The sequence below is a fragment of the Bactrocera dorsalis genome, chromosome 1 (assembly GCF_023373825.1).
Source record: "Bactrocera dorsalis isolate Fly_Bdor chromosome 1, ASM2337382v1, whole genome shotgun sequence".
Classification (NCBI taxonomy): domain Eukaryota; kingdom Metazoa; phylum Arthropoda; class Insecta; order Diptera; family Tephritidae; genus Bactrocera; species Bactrocera dorsalis.
The window spans coordinates 99,557,985-99,577,569 of NC_064303.1; the positions used below are offsets into that span (position 1 = coordinate 99,557,985).

General features: G+C 30.9%; 1 protein-coding gene across 5 annotated transcripts in view; it reads left to right on the forward strand.

The window, feature by feature from the left end:
- The window catches only part of LOC105227806 (probable serine/threonine-protein kinase DDB_G0282963), a 97,545-nt gene extending 79,265 nt beyond the window's left edge, over window positions 1–18,280 (forward strand). For 4 of the 5 annotated variants that reach the window (XM_049446770.1, XM_049446768.1, XM_049446769.1 and 1 more), the window contains 4 exons: window positions 438–576; window positions 644–1,573; window positions 2,395–2,949; window positions 11,968–18,280. In XM_049446770.1, the coding sequence (XP_049302727.1) occupies window positions 438–576; window positions 644–1,573; window positions 2,395–2,949; window positions 11,968–13,606 (3,263 nt within the window). In that variant the 3' untranslated portion in view covers window positions 13,607–18,280. The remainder of the gene's footprint in view (window positions 1–437; window positions 577–643; window positions 1,574–2,394; window positions 2,950–11,967) is intronic. The other variant, XM_049446773.1, reaches the window with a different exon arrangement.
- Window positions 18,281–19,585: the final 1,305 nt, after the last annotated feature.

Sequence of the window (19,585 nt, forward strand, 5' to 3'; positions counted from 1 at the left end):
CGACGTTGCATAATTTTAGTGCTTTAGTCGCCAGATTCAAGCTATGTTGTATCAATAAGCAACCATTTCTTGAAGAAACTCTTCTTCTTTACTGATAGTAGACACCGCTTACGTGGTTATAACCGAGTTAACAATAGGACGCCAGTCGTTTCTTCTTTTGGCAATGTGGCGCCAATTGGAGATTCCAAGCGGAAGCAGCTCTTTCTCCACCTGGTCTTTCTAACGGAGTCGAGGTCTTCCTCTCCCTCTGCTTCTCCTTACTTACTTCGCCAATTTTCAATGTGTACTCTGCTAACCGATCTGCTATAAAATCGATATCTAACATTTTTTTGCCGGGCCTGATAGGTTAAGCTGTTTAAAGGCTGCCTCAATTTGCTGTATTTCCAGATATCTGGACACAGTCATAAACTGAAATAAAATATTATTTATATTTTCAGCTGGTCTTGGTCGCACTGGCAGCCTTATCGGCGCCTACATCATGAAGCATTATAACTTTACAGCGCTGGAAGCTATCGCCTGGTTACGACTGTGTCGGCCAGGCTCAGTTATTGGCCACCAACAACAATGGATGGAAGAGTAAGTATAAATAATATATTCTTCATATTTTAATAACCTCACTACTCTCTATCTCTCCCTTCGATAGCAAACAAGCATGGCTTTGGGCCGAAGGTGAGCGCATGCGAAAACGTTCTGGTTCGCAGTGTCCCATACACAAGTATGGCATTTACAGCATTGCGCTGAAACAAGTCTTATCGACCGGTGGTGTGCCACAGCTGACACAGACCAAAGAAAATTGCGTCAAAGGTATATCACAAAAGGTGGATACAATGCACCTGCATGATAGCGAAGAGATATCCACCAATGGCAACATCAAAACGGGTGTAACAACGCGTGCACGTTCACCAATTACCGCCAATACCGTTACGAACAATACAACAACGACTACACCAACGGTTACGACGCATAATCGCCGTTCCAAGGATAAAGCCAAGGCCGATAGTCGCAATGCGAATGTGAGCAGCGTCAGTGATGAAGACACCACTATCACAGAGGAGAATGGCGATGATGAAGACACTACCGATAATTCCAATGCCACTTATATAGCATCAACCAGGCGACGCAAATCACCAACGATACATGTTGGCACCACACTGGCCTCCGCGGCGGCGGTAAATTCGCTGGTAGACAGTATAAAACCGCCAACACCACCAGTACGACGCACACCACCCATCGCTGTAAGCGAGGCTGTTACGCGTGTCTCACCCGCTGGCGGCGCTGAGCCGCTCTATGCCGAAAAGAAACTGAAGAAACCCTGCATTGGTTTGGAGGCAGCGCAGCGTCCGACAATCGCATCGACAGTGAAAATGACGCAGGCCGCAATTGATAAGCAAAACTCACAGACGCAAGGCGATAAATTAAATCAAATCAAAGCATTGCGTCGCCAACATCAACAACAAACACACCAGCCTACAACAGTGCAACAGCTGTCACAGCAGGCGGCACCAACGATATTACAACAGCAGTTGACAACGCAGCATAATTCACGTGGCAACAACACCAACGCCAATGCATAGTAAGTTAAATTTTTGTATCTTGAAGAGGGTATATTAAGTTTGCCACGAAGTTTCTAACGCCCAGAAGTAAACTTTGGGGACCCTATAAAATGCTTTTATGTATACATTATCGACATGACGAGCTGAGTCGTTTTAGCGATAACCGTCTGTTTGCTTTTTTTGTATAACGCGATCACGAAACACTATATCATATAGCTGCCATATAAACTAATCAATCAAAATTAAGTCCTTGCATGGAAAATATTTTTATTTGACAAGATTTCTTCACAAAATTTGGTGTGGGCTATTACCCAAGGCAACTGTACAATCTCGGAAGAAATTGTTCAGATCCGACCACTATAGCATATAGCTCCCATACAAACTGACCGATCAAAATTAACTTCTTGTATGGAAAATAATTTTATTTGACAAGATTTCTTCACAAAATTTGGTGTGGGCTATTACCCAAGGCAACTGTACAATCTCGGAAGAAATTGTTCAGATTCGACCACTATAGCATATAGCTGCCATACAAACTGACAGATCAAAATTAACTTCTTGTATGGAAAACTTTTGTATTTGACGACAGATCTTCGTGAAATCAGGAACAGATTATTGACCTAGGCAACGGTACAATCTCAGAAAAAATTGTCGAGATCGGACGACTATAGCCTGTAGCTACCATACAAACTGAGAGATCTAAATAAAGTCATTAAGAGAAACTTTTGATTTTCATATGGCAGTTTTGAAATTTTGAAGCTAAGATCTTATTTCTCATATTCCGAATTTAAATTATATGATCCATAGAATAACAATATATCTTTTCTTACCTCTACAACAGCTCTGTTGATTTGGAACGCCATATGCGCGCCCGCTCGCAACCCTTCCGCAACAATATTGCCAACATAATGCCGAGTGTACATGGAACTGCTGGCACAGGAGAAATGGCGCTGCCACATGCATTGCGACAGGCAGATTGTCAAAGTATGGCCGCTGCAACGGCAGCAGCGGCGTCGGCAGCAGCTACAGCGGCAGCGGTGGCGCATGAGGCAATGCTCGCAGCAACGGCGGCGCTGAACAACAAAAATCTTTACAATTGTAATAATCGTTTCGTATTTAATACACATTACACCAACACAAACACTAACAACCACAACCACAATAATAACATTAACCACAATCAATATAATAACACACGCACTAATAATAACCTCATTAACCTTCTAACAACAGCAACACACACGACAACGGTAACAACCGGAACTGGTGCACCGTGCACACGTGGTGAAGGTGGCACTGCTGTAACGACAACAACGACAACGTCGGCAACTACACTACCCGGTGGCGGTGGCAGCGTGACGACGCGTGCGCGCAGTCTGGCCATTTATAGCAAGAGGTAAGTGCATGTATAAAGTGCCGTTACAAATTATGTGCAACAACAATAAGCAAACCAAACAACAAACAAACAAACAACGCTAACCAAACAGCCACCAAACAAACAAAAACAAAAATTACACAAAACAAAAAAACACATACAATAATTATAAACTAAAATTCATTAAAATAACTTTAAAAGAAAGCGGTATTAATGCGTACCTTGCAAATCACCACTTGCCAACACAATGCAACATAATAACGCACCGCTACCCTGTTAATTTCCCAGCGCGAATAACGCAGAATTCCAATTTTCCTGCAGATGCGCGCTTTTGCCCGCCTTGTTGTTGTATGTAACGCTCATTCGACATTGTTTTGTAATGTAAATACTTATTTTTTTATTAATACTTTCTATAACAAAAACAATAACTGTAATTGTTTAAAATTTTTTGTTTTCTCGTGTTTTTAAAAAACACATTTTAAAACAGTTATGCGAGCCAGTGTTTTTTTAGTTTTAAAAATGTACGAAATTTTTAAATATTTGTACAATTTATTAAAATTGTGAATGTTATTTTTACACAGTAAAAAATTTAATGGCATGCTTTTAAAGAAATATTGACAATATATAAAAATAATATATAATATATAAAAAAAATATATATAATTGCAATGGCAGCTTTATTTTATAAAAATAAATGCAGTTTTTAAAAATTCATACAGTTACTGACAATAAAATGGAATCAATATTTTCTCACAACGATTTGCAAAAACAAAAAAGCGTTACCAGAGTTCTTAGGAGAAAACAGTAATTTTTTGAAGGTTAATAAAATTTGTTTTAAAATATTTCAAAAGCAAAATAAAATTAATATAAATTTAATATTTATCACCAAATAACTTTTAGAACTGTCAGGTACTTCAGTTGACAATAAAATATAATCATGGAACCAAAACTGGTAAATAATAGACCGTTATAATTACCCTTTGGGTATAATTGTTTCTTTTGCAAATTTTGTATGAGTTTATGCTCTGCAACTGTGTCATGTTCCTCGACCCATTTCTTCAACAAATAGTATTTAAGGGGTTACATGGGTTTCCTCGGGTAAAAACCAGCCTTTTTTCAATAATTTTTTTCATATAAAAAATTAAATATTTTATTAGAACTTTTTATTGTTACAAACATACATTATTAACAAAGAAATTCTGAAATTTTTGGAAAAAAAAATATTTTAAACTCGGCCATTGAGACGCCATTTCCGGTGACCCCTCGGAAAAAAATGCGCCAGCGTTGGCAGGATAACTCCTTACAGGATCATCTAAAAAAAAATACGTGTTTTAGTTAAAACCTTAACTTAAAACGAAGGAAAATTGGATTTTTGGCAGACATTTTTACAAAATAATGAAAATTTCAATGAAAATTTGTTCTAAATAGTTGTAATCGAAAAAGAAAATCTTTCGTCCAAGTCTTTAAGAATTCTATCTCAAAGACCTGTGTGAAGATCGCTTGAATAGTTCTCAAAAAATCTTGCCAGCCGACTTCAAAAACACACTTTCGAGAAAAACGCGTTTAAAGACGGCGCACTTAGCCTAGGTAGCCTCGAGCGTACATGTTATCAAGGTTGTATCTCCGAAACTATTACTCGTATCAACTGGAAAATTTAGGACAATATTCTAGAGATCTTATAGAATTTAATCTTAATAATTTAAGTTTTTAATTAATAAAAAAAATCGTTCTTTTGAAAGCCCTAAACCCATGTAACCCCTTAATTTGAACACAAAGATAGCAGTAAAATGTAATAGAGCTGCCATCATGCTGTCTTCAAAGATGAATATTGTAGAAATCGATTATAGGCCAAACATATCGGAAATCTGTTGAACAAATAATAAATATTGTTAATTATTTCGGAACCAGCTACTACATATTTGATTCTATTTTATTATCAGTAACTGTTTGCTTTGAAAAATTTAACATTTTCTGTTGCAAAAAATTTTAATAACAAAATATAGTTAACTTATTATTTTTTTTGCTTGGTTTCAGTTAGTGAAATTTTCTTTTAAAAGTAAAACATACATATAAATTATTTTTTATATAAAAATATTAAAAAAAATTAAATACAATATTTTTTATTTTCCATAAAAAAAAATAAATAAAAACAATATTTAAATATACAAACAAATTTAGCTACAATAATATATATTATTTATATACATATAAAAAATACAATTTTTAAAAACTGTTTTAACTGTTTATCGCCAAAAAAAATATTTTATTACAATATATTCAAATTTTATTAATTCTCCCTTTGTTTCTATTTAAATGTCAGTAACTGTATATTTTGAAAAAATTAATATTTTTATTTGGAAAAGAAATAAATAAAAAAATAGTTATCTTATTATTTTTTTAGTGTCAGTTAGCGAAATTTTCTCTTTTTCTTGTTCTTTGCTTGTAAAGCCATGCATATATTTTATTTTTTATATAAAAAAAATTAATAACAATATTTTTTATTAAAAAAAACTAAAATTAAATTAAACCAATAATTTATTTATACGAAAAAGTTTAGCTTCAATATATTTTATTTTTTATAAAAAAATAAAATTTTTAATACTGTTTCAACTGTTGATTGCCAAAAAATATATTTTTTTTATATTATAATTTTATATTTTGTGCTTTTGATTCTATTTAAATGGCAGTAATTGTATATATGAAAAAAAAAATATTAAAAAAAATAATTTTATTTTCCTTGTAAAGCAATACATATATTATATTTTTATATATAAAAAAATGAAATATAATATTTATTATTTTTTATGAACAAAAAAAAATTAAAAAAATTTTATATATACCTAAAAACAAATTTTTTATTTTTTATGAAAAAAAATTTTTTTTTTATATTCAAATTTTATATTTTGTGCCTTTGATATGCAAAACAATGTGTCGATATTTTAATAAATGTTTTTGTGTTTTCGTAGCGTAACTGTGCAATCATATTTCCGATTTCTGTTCTTCCCCAAAGTAGTTTTTTAATTTTAATACAAAACCAAATAATTATATGCAGTGCTTTCCTCAACTTTAAACTAAATAATTATTTTTAAAATAACATATTAATATTAGGTGAAATACAATTATTAATAAAAATAAAAAACACTCTACTATAGTCACGCTCCAATACTAATAAGGCAGTCTAAAAAAAGCCAAGCTACATAAGTTACAATATTTAAACAATTATTCCATAGTAATAAATAATAAGTTGATTTTTTACAAATAATGCAAACTGTATATAAATAAATGCATACTTTATAATATGTACATATGTAACTATATTTTTTAATGATTTTTTATTATAAATATGCTTAACTTTTATTATAAAAATTTATTATAAATTTGTTTAATTTTTATTAAAATTGCATTTTTTTAAGTCAGTCATACACAAAATGCTGTAGAAAATCAATTTGAGGCCAAACAACTTTCGCTTTCAGAATTATTAAAACCAAATATTTATAAAAAAAATAAAATTTTTCCAAAAGAAAATTTTAATTCAGCAAAAATACATAAACCATATACCAAAACCGACCAAAAACGTACAACTAGCCACGCCCACAACAAATACAAATATGTTATTATAACAGCCGCCTATATAGTTTCCTTATTATCGCGTTTATATCTTAATTTTTAAGCCTATTACGTATTCTAACGGCCGGTTTAATTTTTAAGAATAATGGAGCAATGCCACCGCGCTGAATTGAAGGCCGCATTGAACAAGCAAAAATATTATGCAATCAAGTCTATGCAAAATTCAAATAATAATCACAAGCAAGTGCGCGCCAAATCAAGCAAGTTAAGTATGCCTATAACGGTAATTGAGAAAATTAGTAATAACAAGCATTTGTCTAATCGTGAAAACCGTTCGTCACGCAGTTTAGGACGCCAAATTGGTATTACAAGAATGTGGCTAAAGAAAAAATGGTTACAAAAAGAATTTAACAGTATAAAAAAATGTTTACCTTTTCGATAGCAATAAAAAATATCGCTTATAACAATATGTATGTATAAAAAATAATAATTTCCGAATGAGCCCAGACAAAAGTCCAGAGTTTTATTTGTACACAAAAAAAAATTATATTATTTTTTTTTTAATAAATTGTTTTTTTAATAAATTGTTGTTTTTTAAAGTAAAAAAAAAATGCATGTTTTTAGGTCCATTTTGTTTAGTTATTTATTATTTAATTGGAGACAAGATGAGTTAGTTATAGTTTTGACAATTCTTATAAAAAGAATTATCTTAAACGGTTCTAAAAAAATAATTAATTAAAAAAAAAAAATCAATTAATTTAAAAAATAAATAATTAATTTAAAATTAATAAAAAATTATATAAATTATTATTTTTTTGTAATAAAATTAATTTTTTTTTTCTAATAAAATTATTACTTACTTTTATTCCGTTTAAGATAATTTGTTTTTCTTTGATAAAAAAATGTTTAAAATTAAAAAAAAGAAGTAATTAAAATATTAATTCAAAATTAAAATTTTTTTTAACAAATTTATTTATTATTTTTTTTTTATTCTGTCTAAATTTTTTTTATTTTAAATTAATAAGTTTTTCAATATAATTGATTATTATTCTTTTTATTCCGTCTAAAATTAAAAAAAAAGAAAAAATTGGCATTTTTTATTTAAAATTAGTAATTGTTTTTGATAAATTTAATTTTTTGAATTATTATTTTTAAATTTTTAATTTTTTTTTATTAATAATTTATATTTTTTTATTCCGTCTGAAATAAAAAAAAACGCATTGTACTTCAAAAAATACCAAAAATTATAAATTTTTTTTAATTAAATTAATTTTTAATTTTTTAGTATAACATTGTTTTAAAAACATGAACATTTCTTAGTTAAAAAATTACCATAAATTATTATTTTTTTTATTAAATTAATTATTAATTTTTTAATTAAATTAATTATTCATTTTCTTTTTATGTCATTTAAGATTTAAAAAAAATACCATACATTTTTATTTTTTTAAATTAAATTTATTATTATTTTTTTAGTTCCATCTAAGATATAAATAAATTTTGACATTTTGTGTATAAAAAAGTACTAAAAATTATGAAAATTTCCAGAAACAATAATACCTAACTGAATACCGCCAGTTCCGATATTTAAAAAATTACTTTTTTATTTAAAAAACTTTAATTATTATTTTTTAATTAAATTAATTTTATTTTTTAATTAAATTAATTTGTTATTTTTTTATTTTCATTTAAGTTTTAAAAAAAAGTTGACATTTTTTATATAAAGTTCCGATATTCAAAAGTTTTCCAGAATAAGATTTCCATAAAAGCGACGCGTTATGCGGCCTAGTATAGCTTTATAGCTAGTATAGCTTTTTTCCCAAAATATTTACATATCAATAGTTATAGTAATTAAATTATATACAGTTATATTTTTAATGCCTTATATTATTGACAGGTTCTTTGTTTATTAAAAAAAAAACGATTTGAAAATTTACTTAAAGTTAAAAAATATAGTTTTTAGCTAAATATTGTATGCAGCTAAGCATTAGCATTAAAAATTAATAAAATTAATATTTTACAATTACATAAGCGTTATTTGCATGAATTAATTAATACTTTTATAAAATCAAATAAAAACCAAACCAATTATATATTATTAATAAACACCAAATCGATTTACCGCAACCAAATTATGAATTTGTTTTTGTTTTGTTCATGCAAACACTTTTTCGGCATTACATACTTTTTGGCAAACGTTTTTCTAATCGTCCTTTTGCATTTGAGTTTGTATGGCATCGCTGTTTTCTGTAACTTTGTTTTGTAAATAAATTCCTTATTTCCCCTCTTTGAAGCATTTGGTACGTTTTGATTTTTTATATTCAACATTTGTATATATGGTTATTTCGTCTGCGTGCATTGATTTTTATTTGATTGTTATTTTTTGTAAGTAGTTTGTGCTAATTCTGCTAGACCTTTCGCTCTTCTTTCACACCTACCAAGCTCCCGTCCCGTTTTCCTGCGGCTTACGGCTTTTGGCATTTCAGCAATGAAACAACAACCCATTGAATTTTTGCTATTGAGGGCTCTTTATTTTTATGTATGAAAATATTTGAAACAGTGTTGCATTTTTATTAAAGAAATAGAAAGATTAATAAATGCAAAAAAAATTATTTACTAAATGTAAAAATATATAAAATATTTACATATTAGAAAATATGAAAATTTATAAAATATAAAACATAAAGTAATGAATTCAAAAACTAAAACATGGCAGCTTAAATCGACAAAAAATTCAAAAAAAAACATGTTCTTCAAAAATAAAGTTTTTAGTCTATTAAATTAAAAAAAAATTCTTTTAAATAATAAATATAAAAAAATCGGAAAAAGTATTATTGGCAAATTACTAGCATTTATAGCTTACGAAAGCTATCGAAAATAATAATTATTAGGTTAAATTTTATATTTTCGCAAAAATTTAAAGACAGGCTTTAAGAAGCTTAAGAGAGTGTGTTCTAGTCCAGAGGCTTGATCTTCTATTATTCTTTATTTTTTTACTTTACTGTACTTTTTTCAGGAGCTATTTATACGGAATATTTAATAAAAAATTTAGTAATATTTAAAAAAGTATAAAATTTTAAAAATTTCTAAAATTAGAAGCTGATGAAGTGACGGGTCTCAAAAAATAGGCGTTATTTCGGCATTCCAAGCAATCTGAAGCCAAGAAAAATATTAACCTAGAATAATGTCCCACTGTCTGGTTCTAATGGCGACTGCTTGAACAAAAAAAAACTAACAATTTTTGTCCCACTTTCTTTGACTGATTTTTTTAAATATTAAAAATTTAAATTTAAAGAGTTACATAGGAAAAATTTAAATTTTGGAGAATTTCAGACATAGACAAGTTCATTAAGAATACTCTATAAAAATTTCAAATCGGTGCAGTAGAACCTGAGAAATCGATGGGTACAGTTTTGAAAAAGAAAGCTTCGAGCTTCGCATTTACAGTTTCGTGTAAAGTCTTCTTTTGTATTAGTTCCGACCTAACCAGTTTAGATACCGGTTCTGCAAAATACCTTCATGTATCTCCGAAATTATTTTGAATTTTTATATATTCTCTTGTAGAAATATTTTTGAAAAGTTAAAATTTAGAAAAAAAAAAATTTATTTGTAGCCTAGAATACACCCTTAATAAGAATATAAAACTTTGCCTACATTTAGGAGGGATTAACTATTCAAGAAATGTTTTAAAGGGTTACATGGGTTTCCTCGGGTGAAAAACAGCCATTGTTCAAACTTTTTTTTCATATATAAAATGAAATATTTTATTCGAATTTTTTATGGTTACAAAAATACGCTATTAACAAAGAAATTCTGAAATTAAAAAAAAAAATTTAAAAAACGGCCATTGAGACGCCATTTCCGGTGACCCCTCAGAAAAAAGATGCGCGCGCATTGGCAGGATATTTCCTTACAGCAACATCTAAAGTAAAAAATACGTGTTTTTAGTTAAAACCTTAACATAGAACTTGGAAGAAGGAAAAAAACTGAAAAGTGGATTTTTGGCAGACATTTTATAAAAAAATTAAAATAAAAAAAAAAATCAAATAGTCGTGATCGAAAAAAATCATTCGGTCAAGTCTAAAAATTGTATCTCAGACCTATGTAAAATTTCATGAAAATCGGTTGAGTGATTCCCGAGAAATCTTGCCAATCGACTTCAAAAACACAGTTTCGAGAAAAAAAGCGTTTAAAGATGACACACTTAGCCTAGGTAGCCTCAAGCGCACAAGTTCTCAAGGCTGTATCTCCGAAAGTATCAACTTGAGAGACAATATTCTAAAGGTGTTGTAAAATTTAATAAGTTAATAAAAAAATCGATCTTTTGAAACCCGGAACTCCTTAATAACTTGAATATAGATAGAAAAAGTTGCCTACATTTAGGCGCATATCAATTACCCGTATTTACAATATACACAGACGTACTAAAAACCGGTATTGGTTAGTTAAAAGTTACTTTCTTAATAAAAAGAGTATTGAAAGATAAATATAATCAAAAATATTTTCGATTTAATAAAAATATTTAACATTTAATTGTGAGTGTCAAATATTAAATATTAAAAAAAAAAAATTCAAGAAAAAAAATTAAAAAAAAAAAACTGAAAATTGTCATGAAAAAGGAGGTGATAGTAAAATATAAAAAACAGTATGCTTTAAAATGTCGATTAAAAATACTGAATTGCCTACAATTAGGCGCAAATTAGTATTTGCTATTTATTATATACACGGCCTTACAAAAAATCGGCTTTCGTTGGTAAAAATTTATTTTTTTTAAGTATTAGACAAAAGAAATGCTTTAAAGGTTGAAAAAATTTAAAAAAATGCCTACAATTAGACGCAAATTAATTACCAATTTTTATCATAAATTCAGACTTAGTCAAAATCGGGCTTAGTTGGTAAAAATTTTTATTTTTTGTTAAAAAAATGTTTAAAAGTTTATTATTAAATAAAAAGAAAAGTATGTTATGCCTGATTAGCTAAGCCGGCCACTAAAAGTAGGAAGCAAATCATTTATTTTTCTTCAACTGAGCTTAGGAAGCAGAATAGTCAATATATTTAAAATTTCTAACTATTTAATTTTTAAAAAATATGCCAAAATCGTAAAATTATTTTTTTTTTTAATTTTTTTTTTTTAATCTCAGAATCATTTACAATGCTTTACATAAGTCCTCTGCGGCTTAAAAGTACAAAAATGCAACACTGTTTTAAAATTAGACTAGTAAAAAAGACCATCGTATATGAAAGATGAATTAATCCAAAGATATTCTTCTTCTACTTTTTCTCTCTCTTTCACTTCCACTGCGCAAACTACTACAATGTCTGCGCATATATATAAACATATTAATATAAATATTCTACGGTATTTCTGGGGCTGCTTTAAACACTCCTGTTCCACTACTAATTGAAAACGCACCGGCGAAACAAATTCATCCCGACTCCCTTAACCGAAAAACACCTTGTAATAATAAACAGAATGGGTTTTATGCACTTACGCAAAGCGGAAACACAACAACTGCAACAACAACAGCAACAGCTGAGCAATAACAATAGCAACAGCGCAATTGGAAATGTAGCCGCAAACAACAACAACACAACGGCGACGACTAGCAGCGGCTGTGCGCTGCCGCATCATCATCACCACCACCATCATCACGATGTCACCGCGCCTACGCTGAGCAGTCTCAATAAGCAAACGAAAACGTACAACAACACTTTGATTAGTTCAACATCGAACGTCGCGACAGCCGGCATGAATGAGAGCAAAATACCGGTGGTGCGCGCAAACGCGGCGCTCATCGATGCGAGCGGCGCGCCGACGACAACGACAGCCAGCAATAGCAGCAGCGGTATAGGCTCATGTGCTACTATACCACCAACGCGCGGCGGCGCCTCACGCGCGCCACACCATCACATGACATTGCGTGGGCGCTCGCGTATACGCTATAATCGCGCGGGCGCTGCGGCGATTGGCGCGACTGTGGAGCCACCTTGCACAACTGTAACAGCGCGTTACTACCGCGACGCGTCCGCAATACCGACCATTTCGAGCGCAACGACTACGGCGGCTTCTACGCCACTGGACGCTGGCGGCGGCGGCGCTGGTGGCACAGGTTGTAGTGGTGGTGGTGGTGTGGGTGGCGCGCGTTCCGTTTCGGCAACACTTGATCTAAATTCGAATCCATTGCAGGGCGGCGATGCGAGCGGCGTCAGTGCCTTTGCGCACAATAAAGTGACACAGTCGACTTCGCTGCCAAAATCGCATATTTATTATCAGCGACATCATCACCATCATAGTCACGGCAGTAATGCCAATAAGCATAATATCAACTATATTAATAATAATAATAATAGCAACAACAACAACAATAATAATAATAACAATATTAATGTACAAATAAATGAAAATTTGCGTTCCACACCGCCTCTAGATACAAACCGGCTGAGTAGCAACAACAATTGCGGCGCTGGCAGCGGGCGCGGCGGCGGCAGTTACGATGCGGTCAACACATCAGCAGCCGCCGCCAACTCAACAACAACAACAGCTGCTGCGCGCGCCTCACCCACTGGCATCCCGACGGGCATCACGAAACGCAACAAACGTTCACTGAGCAGCACGCGCCTCGAAAAGGACAAATGCGATGAGTACAACACGAAGCTGCTGCGCAAAACAGCTGGCAGCAATGGCAATGCGACAATGCAGAGTAACAGCGGCAACACATGTGCAAGTGGGAGCAATAACGCCAACAACAACAATAACAACAATCAGCTAAGTGGTTGCGCCGGCGGTGGTAGTGTTGCTGCTGGCTCTGAGTTAATTGCTGGCGGCAGCAATCGCGCGGTGTCACATGTTGGCGGCTATCGCACGCGCCATCACTTAACCAACGCAGCGCCGGCGCCAACTACCACCAACAACACCATGCTCGAGTCATCCACTGCTTCGTCGGCGTCGTCGACTTCCACATCGGGCATACCGACACCGACGGCGGCCAACACAGCGCATGGTTTGTATATGCAACGCGGCAGTGGCGCGCGCTATGCCGCAGCGGCGGTGTTGGCGGTCGAGCGCGAGCGCGAGACAAAACTGAAGCTGCGCAAGAAAATCAGTTACTGAGTGCGGCGCAGGTGATTTTAGTTGTTATGTCATTATTTAATACATTTATATATAAAAAAAAAAAATATTTATAAAAAAAATTATATAAAAATTTTGATGTAAACGTATGTAAACATATACATATGCATATAAACTGTAAGTAAATGCATGCAACTAAATATGTATTTGTGTGTGTAAATGCTACAGCAAGCCAAGTGGTGGCTTGTTTACAGTGAGCAAGCTAAGTTCATATTATGTAAGCGCATCCTTTGTTGAATAATTTCAAATAATTTCTTAGACACTTTTATGTTAAACGCACATAACTGTCTGACTACGATTTGATAAACGAGCATGCTATGCATTCGTGTCGACTTTTGTCGTTTTTTGTAAATTATTTAGCACGAGATCTCTGTAACTCACCGCCATTTAGGTGAGTTAACAGTTGATGCCCCGAAATATAAGAGTAGCGTGTAGCTGGTCTGCAGCTACAAAATGTGTCATTCTCTCGAACTAGCTCTATCTCGCTCTAACACACATGCTGTCCGTGTTGTGCCGTCACTTGAACAATTTGGCGATTGTTATTGTTTCTTTTGAGTCAAGAATCAAGAGAAATTAATGCAATCAAAGAAGGAGTAAATGAGAATTTTCTTAATGCAATCAAAAAATATGCAATATTTTATGTAATAAATTTTATTTTAAAAATTATATTTTATGCATGTATTTTGTTTAAATTAATATTTTATTATAGTATTTTAATTACATTAATTATGAAATCAAAAATTTTATGCAGATGAAGAGCAAGAAAGTTTCAGTGAATATTTGCGAGAACGTGAAAAAATATGTAGCTTTTTCTGGATTTTTCTTTAGTGGGGTATTCTAGTCTAGAGGCATGAATTTTAGAGAATTTTAAAGTGTTCCAAAAGAAAGCAATTCAAATTTTTTACTAAATATATTTCTATTCAAATTTTTAACTTTAAAGGAATGCAGAAAAACTAAAAAAAAATGAAAAATTTCAAAAATTAGCAGAATGTGACACAAAAATGAAGAAAAAATGTAAAAATTAAAATAAACAGCTGATAAATTGTTCCAAAAACTTGGCACGTGACCAAATCCTAGATTTCATTCTAGCAAACTAAAGTAGAAAAAATAATTATGTATATTGAATAATAATCGCAATATGAGTATCTGGAACAATGAAAAAATTAGAAATCTTTTTTCACAAAATGGCGACTGTCTGAACAAAAAAACAATTTGTGTACCAGTTCAAAATTTTTCAGAAATTCAAATCAAAAAATTTACAAAAATTCAAATTTTTCAAAAGTTTGCGAATTTTTCAAAAATTCAAATCTTCCAAAAATTCAAATTTAAAAAAATGTTCGAATTTTTCAAAAATTTAAATTTTCAAAAGTTTTCGAATTTTTCAAAAATTTAATTTTTCAAAAACTCAAATTTTAAAAAATTTTCGAATTTCTCAAAAATTTAAATTTTTAAAAAATCAAATTTTCAAAAATTCAAATTTTAAAAAATTTTCGAATTTTTCAAAAATATTTAAATATTTATTTAAATTTGAGTACATGGACGGAACCAGACATAGAAAAGTCTATTAAGAAGACTCTCCATAAATTTCAGTTTAATCGGTGCAGTAGAATCTGAGAAATCGTGGGTGTGGTTTTGTTAAAGGCAGTAAAATACGCGTTTCGCCGAGTCAGCAAAGTACCTATACATCCAAAAACAATTTCAATTTAAAAAAAATTCTCTTGTAGCATATTCTTCAATAGTTTAACTTTGAAAGTATAAAAAAATCCTTTTTTTTTTATTTCTAGACAAGAATACCCCCTTGATAATTGAGAGCTAAGAGAGTCAACAATAACTTAGCAGGCTCTCAGTTCTTAGGCATTGTTATGAATATTTTTATAAACATTTTTGAACTATCATTTTTGGTACATTAAAGAAATTTTTTATTTAAGCAGATAGTGTCTTTGGAGTACTAAAGGAACTTCGGCAGTAGACAATTTATTCGAAATTCAGATTGAAACCTTCCATTATGTATATTTATATTTTATAAGAATAAAATTATTGTAAATTGCATATCAATTTCATTTTTATTTAAAGAATTTATTTTTTTAATATTCGTGACTGACTAAAGATTTAATTTATAATGCTAAAACATCACATCATGAGCGCAATGAATATTTTTTAGTAATAAAAATCAAAAGTAATTTAATTCAATTGAATTATGTAAGGAGAAGTGCAAATAATTGTTGATATTTAAACGGAATTCGTTTGCGGCTATAACCACGTAAGCGGTGTCTACGCCAGTAAAGAAGTAGAAGATTTAAACTGAATAATGTGAGGTTATGTTTTTCTGAATTTCTTAAAATTATTATACAGATTGTTATTGATTTGTGGAACTCAAATCATTATAAAATGCAGTATTTACTCAATTTGTTGTTATTGTCGTTTTATATGTATGATAGATGTAAATATGTATGTCTCTTATTTTCAAATATTTTATAAATAATAATTTTTTTATTAAACAATAAACCCACATACCAAAATAAAGTATAAAAATGTATGGTTAAGAATTTTTTAATATTAAAAATTTTATTTTTTACGAGATTTTCTGTAAAAAAAAATCGAGCCTTTATTATTACTCCAGATATACTCAGCTTCCCAAATGAAGGACTGATCTGTCAAATTGAAGAATTTGGTTGAATGTTTTAAATGAAATGAAGCAAACCGAGGAGCACAATTTTTATGGACAAAAAGCTCAAATTAAAAAGTTTTGGACTGGCAATAAGTAGAGAGATACTCTGAAAACCTTCCACACCGCATTTCAACACCCTAACTTAAGAGAAAGAATCATTTTGACGATTTTCTCCTCAAAAACCGGCGATTTGGAACACAATTTTAATTCTCTAAATTTCTGGGTGAATCCAAATTTAGTTTTCCTTTAATAAAAATATGCCCCATGCGATTCTGCAAATTTCTGCATTTTTATTTTTTCTCTACGACCAGTAGTTTAGAAGTTATGAGCATTTTTGTATTCGGCGGCTGCTTGCTACATGCTCCTGGTCGCCTGGTAGAAATCTGAGATTTTGGCACCAAATTGAATGCAATTTTTCTGCAGCGGCGGCAGGATGCACGAATTTGCAGTATACACAAAGGGGCGAAATTGGGAACACGGATGCAGCCATATGCAGTGCCCGGAAACAGGAAAAGACCCACGACCGAAAATGGAACAACGGTACTCCACCTCCGGTCCGAAACTAAACCGTAAGTTTCAAACCGGAAACGGAAGTCCTCGACTGGAAGTTGGTTATTTGGCCGGAAATACAATGGCGATACTATATTTCCGGTATTTGCGCCAGAAAATTAAACAATGATTACATCAATTTCCGGTCACTGGGTCACTGAACGCAGTTATTTAACTCCCCCCCGAGTACATCCTGTCCAACTTCCGGTTAAATAAACCACTTCCGGTCGATAACTTCCGTTTCCGGTTTGTAACTTCCGGTTTGGCTTTGGGCCGGGAGTGGATTTCCGTTATTCCATTACCGGTTGTGGGTCTTTTCCTGTTTTCGGGCATTGCAGGGTGTTGAAATGCCCCGTGGAAGGAATGGTCGAGTATCTCTCTAGTTATTCCGAATCCAAAACTTTTAAATTCGAACATTTTGTTTGTAAACGATTAGTTTCTGATGATAATATCCAATATTTTTTTTAATACATACATAAATATTTTTTTTATTTCAAAGTATGTATAAATAATTGTTTTTTTTTATTAAAAATTATACATATTTTTATTTTATTTAAAAATATAGAAACACTTTTTTCTAATAAAATAAAAAACGACAACCGCAACAGCTTGAGTAAATATTGCCCAAACCAAAACACATCCACTTGCATGTAAATTGTTTATAAAGCAAAATTAGTATATAGAATTGTGAAAAATAAATCTAATAATTAACTGAAAGTACCTAATGTCTAGAAACTAACTGAAACAAAAACATTTACAATTTGTAGTACTAAATAATTATGTAAATAGAAAACAAAACAAAGAAGTGAAAATATGCCTAAGTAACTTAGAAACCACAATAGAAAATCATTATTTAAATAAAATAAAAGAGATATTAAAACTGTGCACATGTGGAAAACATTATGTATTAAAATAAATAAATATATGTACTTATACATATAAAAAACTTTTTACTATATTTGCAATATTTTGTAGTGCAATGACATTATATGTTGAATTAAGCCGTATACATATGTACAAAGTCATGTTAAATATAAATTTTTATGTTAATCCCTTTTATATATTATATATACATATACATAGAAACATGCCTGTCATTATTCTGTTGATAATAATCAGCTGTGCATTATTATCATTAATATTATCAATTAAATACATATAAATATATATTCGCAGAATTATCAAAATTGTGTTTTGTAAACAATTATATATTATTTACATATATGTATTTTAAATGTAATTACGATATATTTTTTTCAACTTTATACAATGCTTATAATTATACATACATATGTATGTATCAACAAGATTTATTTTACTTATATCAAGATAGAATTCAGTCAATAAACATATACATACAAACACATGCATAAATGTAAAACCTGTGTTTAATATTATATTAAAATAATAAATAAATTATTTGGTAACAAAAAAAATAAATAAATTAAAACTCATTAGTATAAGTAATAAAAATTTACATATATACATACATAGTGACATAAGCACATACATAAATACCTTAGCTCATATGCATGCATATAGAATTAAAGATAATACATACATTCATATAAATTGCCTTAAATTGTTGTACAAACTCACTAATAACACATTAGTCATAGCAAAGTGTAAGTAAACAAACGTTAATATATAGCATATATACATACATACATACCAGACATGTAGTAAATATTGTAAAACAATTTTCTTATGTTTGTACAGTGCCGACAAAGTCATACAAAAATATTGTTTTAATTTATTATTATTTTTTTATTTAATACATATATTTTCTTTTGTCAATGCAAGTATTTTGTAAATTAATTTCGACTGCCTTCCATCACCCAACTCTTATTGTAGTCTACACCTTAAAGAAATTTCAAAAACTAATATTATTTTTAAACATATTTTATATATTTTATTTAATATCCACAATTATTTGCTTATAAACCTTTTATTTGACACAAAAAAAAACAAAACAAATATTTATAGCATATAACCAAAAACTAACAATTAAATGTATCGAGATCCAGTGCATATAAAATTCTTGTAAGCAAAACAATAAAAACAAAAAATAAAAATATTACAAATAAAAATTTAAAAATACAAATAATATCACTTTTTATTAATACATTGAAAGCAATAAAAGCAAATTGTGTACATTAGAAAAGGGTAAGTAAAGATTTTGGCTTTTTTTATAAAAAAAAGCAGGCAACGTGCCTGGCCAGTGCTCCTGTGACGCTCAGGCCGACCAGTGATGTGATTTGAAAGTCTCAAATCGACTTCAACGGTAGCTGACGGCCAGCTGGCTCTATATAAGAAAAGCAGCCAACGTGCCTGGCCAGTGCTTGTGTGACGCTCTGGCCATGAGGTGATGAGAATTGAAAGTCACAAGTTGACTTCAACTGGTTCTATATAAGAAAAGCAGGCAACGTGCTTGGCCAGTGCTTTTGCGACGCTCACGCCGACAAGTGATGTGAATTGAAAGTCACAAAATGACTTCAACAATAGCTGGCGGCTAGCTGGCTCTATATGAGAAAAGCAGGCACCGTGCCTGGTCAGTGATCGTGTGTCGCTCACGCCGTGAGGTGATGCGAATTGAAAGTCACAAAATGACTTCAACAATAGCTGGCGGACAGCTGGTTCCATATAAGAGAAGCAGACACCGTTCCTAGCAAGTGCTAGGTAACCCTTACGCCGCGAAGTGATGTGATTTGAATCAAAACTATTTATTTGAATATTGCATTATT